We start from the raw sequence: 13,953 nt of genomic DNA on the forward strand, positions 1-13,953 counted from the left end.
CGGTAAAAGTACTGCACGATAAATTACAGTCCAAAGTAGCTGTATGTTGCCTGTTCCACGGCTTGGATGGTGGTCGCGTCAGCCCACGAATTCCCGAAGCGTCTCCGCGAAGTCGACAAGCCTTCCTGAGCCCGCGAAGCCCACGAGTGTGTCTCAGCCAGAGCCTAGAAGCGTCTCGCAGCCTGTGAAACCTGGCGGCATCACGGGCTTCATCGAAAACAACCAAGGCGTTCTTGCAGTTGGGGCCATCGCAGCGTCCTCTTTCACTGCCGGCTGTCTGGCCCAAAGCATTTTTTCAGGTTTGCAGTTTTCCCAGGTCACTGCAAAAGCCAAAATCGACATTCAGGCAGCCAAAATGGACATCCAGGCAGCGGAGCTGCGCAAGGAGCACGCGCAAGGTCTGCTGAACATCGTGTTATACTTGGATTACGAGAATTATCGTGACCCTGTCACAGAAGACGCCGAGTGCAAGGCCAAAAAGCGGAAATAACCCGGGGTGTGTCGAGGCGCGGCTGGGGCATAGGCACACGCTTTCGTGTCTCGCATTGGGGGTGCACCGGCCCGCGCTTGTGCAGGAACGCGGGCGCGCGGCCGGGCGAGCGCTAACTGTGTTCCACGGTGAAGGTTCGGGTAGAGGTGGCACATACAGGGTCTGGCATGGGCGGGCGCGTGTGCACGGAAGTGGCAGCGCACAGGCGGTGGCGGCCCGGTGCATGGTAATGCCACTGCAGTGCAGAACACGTAAGCAGGAACAAACGAGCGAAACTGGGGCCAATCCCAAGGTGGAGGCTTATCACACGGACTGGCTGGCTTGGAGCGCTGCAAGAGCGGCCACCCGTGCACAGGCCTGGATGGGGATGTTTCATTTGTTGATCATTTTGTGTTCGAGTTGATAATTGTGATGTGGCCGGGATGCAGAGGAGTACTGTTGCCGCCTCGTGTAGAGCAGCAGCCGGCTGGGCTGTGTCAGGTACTGTCACGGGTACTGTAAAATAGTGCATGCGGTGGTCGTAGATGACGAGAGTTTCTCTGTGACTGCCACCAACCTATCAGATGCGTTAGATGCCGGCTGAACCCAGGCACGTGCTCTGATTGTTGCGACGATGCTTGCGAAGAGAGCTTTCGCGGAAGGTGCCGCAACGCAAATGCGTGAATTTGCGCTACGGCGGGGACGATCTGGGCAAAACACCATGCAAAACGCGGCACGTATGATGTGCCTCAACGCAATCCCTCTCTCGCCCTCTTGTGCATGGGTAGGAGTTGCTCGTGATGGAACATGGCAAGGGGCAGGCACCAAAACGGTATCCCTTGCGCCGAGAATATGCCACATGACACCTCCATCACTGTCTGCCAAGTAAACTTGCATTGTACCCTTTCCGCAATTGCTGGCTCGAAGTCCAAGTAATAAATGTATAAAAACAGTCAGCCGCCCTTTCCACCCTGCCCCGCCGTCCTACTTGCCGTAGTCATCGTACGTGTTGAGATGAATTCGTCAAGTTACGCCGTTGTGTGCAACGTGCACTCCAACCACTCAGTATCCTGCACATACGGCGTCTGCCATGCAAACCTAGCGACTGCCCGCCCCACCACCACCGCGGCGTCCAGCGGCACATCCCTTGCTAGCTTGTAGCCGCTCCTGACGAGTCGCGCATGCACTGCATCCAAGCTGTTGTGTAGCGCCCGGGCTGGCGGGGTCGTGGCGTGCCTGAAACCCTGAAGCCCGCTATACAACACAAGCTACCTAGCTATCTCACCCGGTGGCTGCATGGGCAGCAGCTCGCGCCGGCGACCCAGCAGGCGCCTGCCGCCACCGCCACCTGCAGGGCCTGCATGCGGCGGCACACGGAGGAAGAGGTAGGATCGGGCGCAGCCCGGTGAGAAAGCCCATAGATGGGAAGTGCGGCTGCTGATAGGTGCGGCAATCGGGCAGTGTACCGGTAGCTCGGTTCCGCAGGCGCATTCGGGTGGAAAGGCGCGGAGGGGCAACTTCAGGGCGGCTGATGAGTGAGGTCGCTCGGGAGCTGTGCCCCTTGGCTTGCCTTCGCGTAAGGCACCCGTCCAACGCCGCCACAGCCATGTGCCCATGCATGCGGACAGCAGGAGCGAGGCCCAAGGCAGAGGAGCCGAACAAGTACGGTAGGAAGCCCGCTCAAACCAGGACCAACGACTCACTCGAGAACTTTACCGGGCAGAGCGCCTCCGCTGCGTCCGGCCAGTGGTCTTCCGTGCAGTCGGAGGAGGACAGCAGCACACCGCGCTGTGCCAGGCTGGGGCGGGTGCACACCCAGTCGTCCACGCCGTCGCCGTCGCCGCAGTCCAGCTCCTCCCTCACCAGGCCCTCGCCCTCACACCAGCCATCCCAGGGCAGGGGGCACATCAGGTCTGTGCGTGTGGGAAAGGGTGCAGGCAGATGGGAAGAGAGGTGGATGCTGGTGACGTAGTCACGTGCGGATGTGCAGGACGGCGGTGGGCAGTCACGCTGAGAAAGGCAAGCAAGACACGTGGCCTAACAAGCACACCCAATGCTAAACAGGAATTGCTGGAACCCGATGCCACCTCACTTGCGAAGCGCGTGGGGCATATGGATATGGCCGCATTATCCCCGTAGTCTAGGGTGCAGTTGGAGGATGACAGGAGCACGGAGCGCTGGTTTGTGGCGTTGTTGATGCAGACCCAGTCATCGACCCCGTCGCCGTCGCCGCAGTCTACCCTCTCCAGCGTGTATGCGCTGTTCGTGCACCAGTAGTAGGGCTGGGGGCACGGGGCGCCTGGGGCGGATGTGCGCGTGTGCGTGAGCAGCTGTCAGGATGGAGCAGCTTAAAGGAAGCGGTCAACCCGTGCATGTGTGGGGTGCATGCATGCATGCGTGTGGGCATGCCAGTGTTATGTTCAGGAATGGCTCACTTTTGGGGCGCTAAAAGTAGTAATGAGCGCGCCGAAAGCGCAATGAAGCCGTTACCGGTCGTAATTACGAGCGTTTGGCCAACTGGCGCGACCGGCGGCCCTCAGCATGGCATGCCAGATCCGGAGGACAACCTTCGCCCTTAGTATAACAAGCGAAGCAGCGCTAACAGCTTCTACTGGGACTTACTGTTGAAGCGGTTGGGGCACAGCGCCTTGTCCGCTTGTGGCCAGTAGTCGAGGGTGCAGTTGGAGGAGGAGAGCAGCACAGCTCGCTGCCCCGTCGCATTGTTGATGCACACCCAGTCATCGATGCCGTCCCCATCGCCGCAGTCCAGCTTCTCTATGTGCTCGCCTTCGTCATAGCACCAGTAGTCGGGCTGGGGGCACGGCTCGCCTGCGGGCAGGGGTGTGTGCGCAGCCATGACGTGATGAATTATGCACGTGTCACTGCAGCGATGAACAGGATCTTCTTCGACTGCTAGCTGGCGCCTGCCTGTACCGCGTCAAACCGTGCGCGTAAGTACTTCGGACCAGCGCCATACATGCACGACAGCCAACTTACTTGCAAAGCGGTTGGGGCACAGCGCCTTATCCGCTTGCGGCGCGTGGTCATCGGTGCAATCCGAGGAAGATAGAAGCACCTTGCGCTGCCCGGTTGCGTTGGTCATGCACACCCAGTCGTCCACGCCGTCGCCGTCGCCGCAGTCCACACGCTCTAAATGATCGCCTTCTTCATAGCACCAGTAGTCCGGCTGGGGGCAAACAGCGCCTGCGGGGAGATACACACACACACATGTACAAATTGTGCACGTGTTGCGTGCGTCAGATTGCAATGAGTTGACTCGGAACGGGGGAGCCGGTTGTTACCGCACGCATACCGTACGTACGTGCGTATCCTGGCGTCGTTCCGGCAGCTCGCTCGCTCACCGGTGAATCTCGCAGGGCACAGAGCGGTTTCCGCTTGCGGCGAGTGGTCATCGCTGCAGTCGGAGGAGGACAGCAGCACCTTGCGCTGCCCGGTTGCGTTGTTCATGCACACCCAGTCATCTATGGTGTCGCCGTCGCCGCAGCTGACACTCTGCAGCTGGTCGCCGGGCTGGTCACACCAGTAGTAGCGCAGTGGGCACATCAGGTCTGCGCGCGGGGGGAAATGACATGTATGGGAAGGCAGCGAGTGTGTGTTGCCGCATGTATGGTGGCACGCACGCATGGCGCAAGGCTCGATGGTTGGGCCATCATCAATGATAGTGATCAGGCGGCGCGTCGACTGGTCGGAAGATTGTGTCATGCAACTCCTTGCAGCTTGGACATGTACGCAAGTAAGCCCCAGAGAACATAAAAGCAGCGAACACAGCAGCGCTCACTTGCAAAGCGGGCGGGGCACAGCGACTTGTCCGGGTCTCCCCAGTGATCCTGTGTGCAGTTGGATGACAGCAGCACGCCTCGGCGCGAGGTGTTGGTCTCGATGCAGGTCCAGTCCAGAACGGTGTCGCCGTCGCCGCAGTCCGCCTGCTCCCTCAGAAGGTTCTCGCCCACACACCAGCCGTCCCAGGGCAGCGCGCACGGCAGGTCTGCGCCGGGTGGGAGCAGGGCGGCGGCTGAGTCAGTTTGTGTTTTAGCCAAGCAAGCCCAGCCAAAGAACAAATGGCTGACATGATCCCTCGACCAATCGCGCACCGTCAAAGTAGGGTGGGCACAGGGCCTTGTCCGCATTGGACCAATGGCTCTCGGTGCAATCGGAAGAGGAGAGCAGCACGCCACGATATGAGGTGTTGTGCTGGATGCAGATCCAGTCGTCGATGCCGTCGCCGTCGCCGCAGTCCACGCGCTGCCGCGTGAAGCCGTCCCCGGAGCATGAGTCGCCCCAGGACCAGTAGCACATGGCCTCTGCGCGGAATCAATCAGCAGGCGGCGGCGGCGGCGGCGGCAGGAATGAGATGGCGGATGCCATGCGTCATCACTTCCTTGCTGGTTGCCCCTATCATGCCACAAAGGCGCAAAGCACATAATATTGTGATGGGCACAGCCGGCCGCACGACGCGTACGTGGCTGCGCAAGTGATGGTCCCCACGCCACCAGCAGTCCACCAAGCTCCGGCACCAAGCTGTGCACTCGGTACTGATGACACGCACACACTGCACCTTCGAACGCATGCATTGCGCAGGTCATCAGTTGACCAGCTAGGGGTGCAACACACGGGACCCGCCAGGGTTGCAACACACGCACGTACGCACTTGCGAAGCGGGGCGGGCACAGCGAGCGCGGCGCCGCCGGCCCGTAGTCATCGCTGCAGTTGGAGGAGGACAGTAGCACCTTGCGCATCCAGGTGTCCGGGTTGATGCACACCCAGTCGTCCACGCCGTCGCCGTCGCCGCAATCCGTCTGCTCCAGGACGTCGCCCGGCTGCTTGCACCACCAGTCGTACGGCATCGGGCACACGGCCTCTGTGGGCATGATGGGCGCGTGGGTGGGTGGCGTGTGTACAGCGAGCACCGGCGAGCAGGGGCGAGGAGTGATGGTTTGTCGTAGGTAAGGCGGGGGCTGCACATACGGTGCAGGGCGGGTAAGAGGGGCGCGCGCGGAACGCGGGACATAAAGCGGCCTTCCGTGTGCCGTGAGAAGAAGTCATGTGCAAGCACAGTTCACGCATGGTATCACTCACGATTGAGTCGCAGCGGACATAAGGACTTGTCTGCCTGGGGCCAGTAGTCGGTGCTGCAATCCGAGGAAGAAATCAGCACCTTGCGCTGCCCCGTCGCGGGGTACGTGCACACCCAGTCATCCACGCCATCTCCATCGCCGCAGTCCGTCTTCTCCAGAGTGTAGCCGTCTCCTTCACACCACCAGTCGTACGGCATCGGGCACATCGAGTCTGCGCGCGTTCATCGCGATGCGACAAGAGCCACAGCGTGAGGGACGCGTACGTTGAGCAGTGCGCGCCGGCAGGACCGTGTGTGCTCGAAAACAAACCTGCATCCTCACCTCTTATTGGCGAAGGTATGCGGCTAGCATGCTCATGCAGTTCACAACAGAACTTACGATTGAACTTCGTTGGGCACAGCGCCTTGTCCGCCTGGGGCCAGTAGTCGTCAGAGCAGTTGGAGGTGGACAGAAGCACCTTGCGCTGCCCCGTGGCGGGCTGCACGCACACCCAGTCGTCTATGGTGTCGCCGTCGCCGCAGTCCGCCGCTGCCAGCACGCGCCCGTCATCCTCGTCACACCAGTCGTACGGCAGGGGACACATGATGCCTGCAGGTAGGCACGCATGGCGTACGTACGGAAGGATACACGGCCGTACAGCGTCTCATTTGTAAACAGCGTGGGCACGGCACGGCACGGCTAGCTCGGCATTCAAGCAAGAGACAAGTTGAGGTTGTGATGTGGGGATTCGGGCTCGGGGTCCCGCACTACGTACCTACCTATTCCCTGCATACGCGCGTGCTTCCACCCCCAACCCCCCCCTTCGCTATACACAGCGCCTTTTTCATCAGGTATACGGGGAGCAGCATGGCAGCTGGCTTGCATTCGCGTACCTAGGGCCTGCCGACCGCGCCATGGCCTACGCAGCGGCGGCGGCATGCCAAACCCGCTGCACCCCAGCCGTGGTTCCGTCGAGCGACAAGCCCGCGCCGCCAATTCCAACGGCCCAACCCTCAATGCCGGGGCGCAATGCACACGACTCCTTCCTGCTGACCCTTGACGCCCTATAGCCATCTATCGCTGTGACGTGAGCGCTCACCATTGAAGAGTAACGGGCACGTGGATCGCTCCGCAGTGGGCCAGCCGTCCGAAACGGTGTCACAACTTGAGGAGAGCAGCACGGCCCGGCGGGAGGTGTTGGCTTGGATGCACGCCCAGTCGCTCACGCCGTCGCCGTCGCCGCAGTCGCCGCGGTGCAGCACCTCGCCCTCGCTCTCCTCGCACCAGCCGTCAGGCAAGGCGCACACGGCATCTGCAAAGGCGGGAGCAAGGGCGTCTCCGTCATTAGGACACCAACAGTCAGGCCAAGGACATACACGTAAGGTTCTCCTACCTCCGGGCACGCTTCATGGCTAGGTAAGGCGCGAATGAATGCGCATCTGCCGAGCGACACGTCGCATGCCACGCGGCAGTGTGTGTGTGTTAAAGAGCACAAGGAAAACGATGCGCAAAGACAGTGTATGCGATGCAGCAAAGCGACGGTGTGTGTGTGTGCGTGTGTGTGTATGTGTGTGTGTCTCTGTGTGTGTGTGTATGTGTGTGTGCGTGTGTGTGTGTGTGTGTGTGTGTGTGTGTGCATGTGCAGGGAGCAAGTGCGGGAGCAACATGGGGCGTGGAAAACAACGCAGCACGAAGCGCTCACTCACCTGAAAACCGCGAGGGGCACAGCGTCTTGTTTGCATCGGGCCAGTGGGTGTCGCTGCAATCTGAGGAGGAGAGCAGCACACCGCGCTGCCCCGTGGCGGGATGGGTGCAGATCCAGTCATCAATCCCATCATCATCTCCACAGTCAACCCTCTCCCGGACGTCGCCGGGTTCCGTACACCAGTCCTCTCCTGGCAGCGGACACATCAGACCTGTTGGAGGGAAGGGGGGAGGGACTTGATTCCGCTGCACGCGCATGCGACTACCTTCCCACCCACCATCACAAGCACACAGCGACCGCTTTAAGGGAGATCGTGGGCATGCGTGCCTCGCGCGCGCCACACGGCACTCACCAGCAAAGCCGGCAGGGCACAACGATTTCTCTGCGTCAGGCCAGTGGTTGTCGGTGCAATCCGATGAAGAGAGCAGCACACTCCGCCAGGAGGTGTTGGTCTTGATGCAGGTCCAATCCAGAATGGTGTCGCCGTCGCCACAGTCCAGCTTCTCCCTCACCAGGCCCTCACCCACACACCAGTCGTCCCAGGGCAGGGGGCACATCAGGCCTGTGTGGGAAAGGGCGGGAACAGGGGAGCGTCGCGATCTTCCCACGGGCCCTTGCTTTGTTTGCAGCAGGCTTTCCGCTTCGGCACCGGGCTTCCACTTCTGCACCGGGCTACCACTTCGGCATCGCATCGCTCGCAACACGCATCACCGTGGCGCAAATTGCAGGCGCGTTCCGGCCCACGCAGCTATTCAGAAATGACGGGGTCACGGCGTGCGACACGCAGCACCGAGAGCGTGTGCCGGGCCTGCTGCGCAGCCTGGTGTCTGTCTGCCGGCGCCTACACCCAGTCACGCGCCATGCAGCTGACCGGCCGGCATAGCACGTGCCCTGGTCTATCTCGCTGTGCCTGCCAGCCCGTCACAGCACCCTACACTGCAAAAGCCATGCATCCCGCTCTGCATGCAACCGCAGTTGGCTGCTGGGACGCACCGTTGAAGCGGGGAGGGCACAGCGACTTGGCCGCATCGCTCCAATAGTCGAGGGTGCAATTGGAGGAGGAGAGCAGCACCGCCCTGCGCGAGGTGTCGGGCTGGATGCAGGTCCAGTCGTCCACGCCATCGCCGTCGCCGCAGTCGGACCTGGCCAGCACCTCGCCGGAGCCGTCGCACCAGTTGTCGGGCTGAGGGCACGGCTCGCCTGAGGCAGCGGGCGGGGAGCCGGTGATGCAGTGTTTCGGGAGGTGCGCATACGTGCCGACGCGGGCGCTGGAGAAGTGATTTGGGAAAGTAAAGGCCCCAGAAATTTGCTGGTGCACTGCCGTGAGCAGCGGGTACCCAAGCACGAAGTATGCATGGTAAGGGTCCAGATGCCCTAATTGCCTAAGCAAGGTCAGGGGGCTCAGGACAAGAGGGATTCGCCAGGTCCATCGACAGCTGCTGGGGCCGAGGATGTCAGAGCAAAATATCCCTTCGCAGGAGAACCTGCCGCCTTTCCATGCCTACATCCAACTCACCCGAGAAACGGTTGGGGCACAGGGACTTGTCCGCTTGTGGCCAGTAGTCGAGGGTGCAATCGGAGGAGGAGAGCAGCACGGCTCGCTGCCCCGTCGCATTGTTGATGCACACCCAGTCATCGATGCCATCGCCGTCGCCGCAGTCCAGCTTCTCAATGTGCTCGCCCTCGCCCGTACACCATGAGTCAGGCTGGGGACACGGCTCGCCTGCAAGAATCAGGAATGCGCAACACGGCAAGATGCAGCTGGAGAGAGGCCCCGCCACGTCACTGCATTCTTGTTCTGAAAAGCGTTCGCCGCTTAGTGTGGCAGCGGCACATCATGGCATCGCCACGCACAGCTGCCGGGTGGGAGTTGGGCCAACGGCCTCGTGCAAACACGCGCGCGGCGGGGGGCATGCCACACACCATTTGAGCTCAGCAGTCGCCCCCGCATGTCCCAGGCCACAGCCATCCAAGCAAATGTACAAGCCACCATTCCAGGGATGCCGCACCCCTCCGGCTGGGCTCGGCGGGCTTCTTAGGGCGGGGCAGGTTGCGGGCCGCTCCACGCGTGGCTTGACGCTCTCGTAACTTCCGGCATTCTCGCCAAACCTACTAGCTGTCAATCGTTTTTGCACCATGTTTTTTAGTTACTTATGTTGCTACTACGCGCGAGCTCATTGCAGTCAATTTATCTTGCACGCGAGCTGCTGCGCGAAATGGCCTCTTGCTGGTCCATCGGTTGTCACATATCGTCAGCTTATGAAATGTATGAAGCCTAATATGTATGTAGATGCTTGCTATAAACTTCCAGTTCCGGTTCAGCTGACACTGACAGCTAGGCTGCCGCCATCGGCCACGCAGACACGCATGCACGTTTCCACCCGCCGGGCCCAAATCCCAATCGGCCCTTGCCCTAGGCCCTAGCCCCCACCCAACCCGCAAGCTCTCAATACATTTTGCATGTGGCCATGCTTCACCCTGTGCCAGGCCAAACACTCACGTGCGAAGCGCGGCGGGCACAGGGACTTGTCCGCTTGTGGCCAGTGGTCGCAAGTGCAGTTGGATGACAAGACCACCTTCCGCTGCGCGGTGACGTTGTGTGTGCACACCCAGTCCAGGACGCTGTCTCCGTCTCCACAATCCACCTGCTCTAGCGTCAGGCCGTCGCCAGTGCACCAGTCGTCAGAAGGCAGGGGACACATCGTGCCTGCGTGGGTGGCCACCATGTGCGTGGCGGGTTGGAGGCGGAAAGCGCACATGCCACAGAACTGAAACTGAAATGGGTACTGGCAGCAACATAATTCCTGCGCCGGCCTTGATTGTCTCATATCTTGCGAAGTCACTCACGGTTGAACAGGGGCGGGCAGAGCGCCTCCGCCGCGTCCGGCCAGTGGTCTTCCGTGCAGTCGGAGGAGGACAGCAGCACACCGCGCTCGCCGGAGGATGGGCGGGTGCACACCCAGTCGTCTGCCGCGTCGCCGTCGCCGCAGTCCAGCCTCTGGCGCACGTAGCCGGGGTCGGTACACCACTGGTCCCAGGGCAGCGGGCACGTCAGGTCTGCCAAGTAGCGCCAAAGGGGGAGGGAGGGCGGGCGGGCGGCGGTAGGAGAAAAAGAAGGGAAGAGGGTCGCGGAGTGTCACAGGTGTAATTCGGTAATGTATCAGCATGCATTGGAAGGAGGGAGAGGTGAGGTCACCGACGCCAATGGAAAGGACCCAGCAGGCCCAGTACAGGACACGCCAGTAAGCTGTGAGCATTACTAACACTGCTGCATGTGAGCATGTCACATAGTGGCGTGCGTCGTGCACTTACTGTTGAACAGGGGAGGGCACCACGACCTGGGAGCATCCGGCCAGTGGTCATCGCCGCAGTCGGAGGAGGAGAGCAGCACCTTGCGCTGCCCGGTCGCGGGGTTGACGCAGGCCCAGTCGTCCACACCATCCCCGTCGCCGCAGTCCGACTTCGCCAGCACCTCGCCCTCGTCATTACACCACCAGTCCGGCAGCACGCATGTCTTGTCTGGGGAGGCAGGCAGCATGCAGGAGGGGGTCGCCGTGCACAGGAAGAAGTAACAAAACGGATTGGGGCGGAGCTGCCGTTGCGCCGCAGGTGGGTGCCCATGTTGGTTGGCCAGCAAGGCCCTGGGGTGAGTGTGCGCCAGATGAGATGTGCAGCAGGTAGCACCGTGAGACAAGGTCAAGGGCATGTACGGTACTCACCAGAGTCGGGCACACATATACCCGAATTACAGTGCTGGCCGGCCTCGCACGTGACACCATCGCACGAGCCTGGAGCATGCACACAACAATGCGAAGAAACCAGGTTAGGCAAGCAAGAGAGGCGCAAGAGGATGAGATACAGTAGCAGTCCTGTGTTATAGAGCACAGGGTAGAATGAGTAGTGGTCCTGTGTGGGTATGTCCTTGCCGCACTGCCACAATACTCACGGCCGCCGCATCGCCTGCCCCTCCAGTCGTTGTTGTTGAAGCAAGTGGCCCAGGGCTGAGGGCACGGGTCCGTCAGGCACGGCGAGACTGCGAGCATGGCGTCAAAGTAAACATTGAAGGTTTGGCAAGGTGATAAGCATTAGATCGGATCTAAGGAGACGGCCATGCGGCCATTACCACTGCACGATGAGCATGCACGCGCCGCTGCCTATCCTGCTATTCCAGCCACGCCCGCACGCCCGCATGCACGCACGTTTGCACACGCCGTCAACACGCTGGCCCTTGCAGGCGCAGAAGACGTCGCTGCCATCAGGCGCGGTGATGCACCGCTCGTGCTTGGCACATGGACTGAACTGGCACGGGTCCTCTGCATGCGGGCAGGTTGGGACACGTGCGTACGGCGGCGCGCGTACGGCACCCAGGCTTGCTTACTTGCTGATGACCGATGGATGGAAATAACGACTGGGATTCGAACAAGCACGGCATGCACTCATTAGTACGGTATTCATGCGTGTACGGCACAGGGTGGAGTCATGCATGGAGACACACACACACACACACACACACACACACACACACGCACACGCACACGCACACACACACACATAAGCTGCCCACACGTATCCACGCCCATGCACCCGGCGGCCTCCTGACGGACAGCGCTGCCGTACACGCGGCACGCACCAATACTAGTCAGGCTCACACACGCATTCGCCCCTGGTGCCGGTTCACTCACCGACGCATTGGCCCTCGAACCGGAATTGCGGCCACACGCACGGCGGGCTCGCGGTGTCGTCTGTATGTGCGTGCGCGTAACGAAGTAAACAAAGGACAGGGTAAGTGCACAGAGCACGGGATCGCTTTTTCGCTTATTCGTTGATAAGGGCCGCGTCCCAGATGATGACAAGATACATGGTTCCCCTTGCATGGGAAAAGTGGGCTGAGCCACGTATCGAGTCTGAGGCCGCAAGCGTCTACCTCATCTCCCGGACATAGCCGGGGTCGGTTCGTACAGGTACGGCCCGCCATGCGTCCAGCCACGTCCCGCTGCCAAGCAACAGTACAGCCAGCAATCAACCAAACAGCAGGAAATCCTCCAGCCAGGACCAGCCAGCCAGCCAGCCAGCCAGCCAGCCAGCCACCTTCATCCCTCACCTACGCACTGCTGCGACCCTCGGTCGAAGCGGTAGTGGCCGTCGTAGGTGCCTGCACAGCATGCATGCATTGCGAATTATTGACCCGGCGCGGGTGGGTCCAGACATGTGCGGCCACGCTAGGCCTCCCCAACTCACAATACCCAACACTCCCCATCCGTTGCTTGTTGCCTCGCGCCCGCGCTCCCGCGGCCTCACACACCTCCATAGTGCTCCTGGAGCTGTGGGCACAAACACACATGGTTGCCCACGATGTTGATGCACTCCGCCACGGGCCCGCAACGGTTGTACGGCGACCCTGGCGCGCATTCGTCGACGTCCACGCAGTTGCCTTGTGTTGCGTTCCAGGTCCACCCCGCATGGCACCCGTCCGCATCTGTGCGTACGTGTGAGTGGTCAGGTGCGTGTAAGTGGCGATTGGCGTGAGCTGTAAGCCCGTGAGGCATTATTGATACTGGGTAGGTGCCGCACGATTGACACAGGTTGATAGATGTAATAAATCATACGAACTCTTCCACTGTACCGTGCACTTGCGCAATCGCACACCCGCCCGGAAGGCGTAGTCCCGCACCCCCACGGCCCCCAGCCACGGTACGTAGGTGGGGACCGTAGGCGACGACCCAGCCGTGCCAGCAGCAAGTGCCAGTTGTAGCAACCGCCCACTCGGGCACCACGCACCATGGCAGGACGTGTGCAGCGTCGGGTTTACGTACGGGGCCTTGTCCTGGCAGTGCGCGCCTGAAAGGAAAGTGGCGGCGGATAGATGGTAATAAGAGGTTGACAAGTCGGGGAACGAAGTAAGGTGTGCTTCCTTGCTTTCATGGGCAGGCCCAACACCACTACGGTACTACGGCACCCACCACCTTGCCCACCACTAGCTTTCGTACCGCCCACGCTAGCTGTCCGCCCGGCATGCCGACCCAGACATACGTCCCGATCCATGACTAATATATAACCGCAGCCCCAGGGCCGGTTGAGCTGCTGGCGCGCACCCTGCACAGCAGCAGGGCTGCCGTGTTCATACCATCTAGCGACCCCCTCCTTTGCCATGCCCCCCCCCATCAGCCGCACCGTCTCGGACGCAAATGAGCTCCGCCGAGCCGACCAAGCTCGCGTGCACGAAGCCCGTCTGGCAGGCGGAGCAGTTGAGGGTCCCCGGGCCCGAAGGCAAACATTCCGCGAACCGGTCGTAGCATTTATTGGTGGTACAAGGGTCCACGTCCAATGCGCCTACGTGATGGGCGCGAGCAGCAGGCTGGCGTAAAAATAGGGAGAGCGTGACTCCGACACACCGATTGCCGACCGGCCCATTCAAGAGCTGTAATCCTGGACACATTATCAGCATAATATGTACAGTGCAGCTTTCGTGACCCGGCGAGTCGGGCAAACTTGCGGTTATTTTGTTTTCGCACCTGCGTGTGCGGCGACGCCTAAGATACACAACCAAGCTATTATGACGCGTGGAATCATCCTCTAAGGCACGAGCTCGCATACAGCGGGCTCCTCCTGAAGGGCCCGGAGTGGGCTCGCTAATAGCAGTCAGGTCAAGCGCAAACAGGTTGTCACGGCAGGCTACAAAGTCTCACGCGCAATAATACGCCCGC

The 13,953-nt window shown here is 61.0% G+C and overlaps 2 protein-coding genes across 2 annotated transcripts; both read right to left on the reverse strand.

Moving 5' to 3' along the window:
• Nucleotides 1-8: 8 nt before the first annotated feature.
• CHLRE_11g467613v5 (uncharacterized protein) lies at nt 9-9,394 on the reverse strand. Its single transcript, XM_043067364.1, has 17 exons — nt 9,173-9,394; nt 8,766-8,972; nt 8,243-8,449; nt 7,602-7,811; nt 7,251-7,460; nt 6,644-6,856; nt 5,944-6,153; nt 5,567-5,776; nt 5,139-5,348; nt 4,582-4,791; nt 4,269-4,475; nt 3,832-4,038; nt 3,467-3,673; nt 3,092-3,298; nt 2,562-2,768; nt 2,173-2,382; nt 9-1,826 (listed from the first exon to the last, which is right to left on the reverse strand). Exons 1-17 carry the CDS (start codon nt 9,240-9,242, stop codon nt 1,738-1,740), a joined length of 3,291 nt encoding a protein of 1,096 aa, XP_042919363.1. The 5' UTR covers nt 9,243-9,394; the 3' UTR covers nt 9-1,737.
• Nucleotides 9,395-9,468: 74 nt separating this feature from the next.
• CHLRE_11g467614v5 (uncharacterized protein) lies at nt 9,469-13,914 on the reverse strand. The gene is made up of 13 exons (XM_043067365.1): nt 13,762-13,914; nt 13,421-13,579; nt 13,028-13,087; nt 12,552-12,725; nt 12,351-12,401; nt 11,932-11,991; nt 11,449-11,562; nt 11,196-11,282; nt 10,969-11,037; nt 10,562-10,768; nt 10,097-10,306; nt 9,750-9,956; nt 9,469-9,589 (listed from the first exon to the last, which is right to left on the reverse strand). The coding sequence occupies exons 1-13, from the start codon at nt 13,817-13,819 to the stop codon at nt 9,585-9,587; spliced, it is 1,461 nt and encodes a 486-aa protein (XP_042919364.1). The 5' UTR covers nt 13,820-13,914; the 3' UTR covers nt 9,469-9,584.
• Nucleotides 13,915-13,953: the final 39 nt, after the last annotated feature.

Source organism: Chlamydomonas reinhardtii, chromosome 11, assembly GCF_000002595.2.
Source record: "Chlamydomonas reinhardtii strain CC-503 cw92 mt+ chromosome 11, whole genome shotgun sequence".
Taxonomy (NCBI): Eukaryota; Viridiplantae; Chlorophyta; class Chlorophyceae; order Chlamydomonadales; family Chlamydomonadaceae; genus Chlamydomonas; species Chlamydomonas reinhardtii.

Coding starts and splice junctions, on each gene's coding strand:
- CHLRE_11g467613v5 (XM_043067364.1), bottom strand. CDS start 9,242: ATGGTGGCTTGTACATTTGCTTGGATGGCTGTGGCCTGGGACATGCGG. Junction 8,973..9,172: donor GCGACTGCTGAGCTCAAATG/GTGTGTGGCATG, acceptor TGATTCTTGCAG/GCGAGCCGTGTCCCCAGCCT. Junction 4,476..4,581: donor GTGCCCACCCTACTTTGACG/GTGCGCGATTGG, acceptor CACCCGGCGCAG/ACCTGCCGTGCGCGCTGCCC.
- CHLRE_11g467614v5 (XM_043067365.1), bottom strand. CDS start 13,819: ATGATTCCACGCGTCATAATAGCTTGGTTGTGTATCTTAGGCGTCGCC. Junction 11,283..11,448: donor TGTTGACGGCGTGTGCAAAC/GTGCGTGCATGC, acceptor CCATGCTCGCAG/TCTCGCCGTGCCTGACGGAC. Junction 10,769..10,968: donor TATATGTGTGCCCGACTCTG/GTGAGTACCGTA, acceptor CTGCCTCCCCAG/ACAAGACATGCGTGCTGCCG.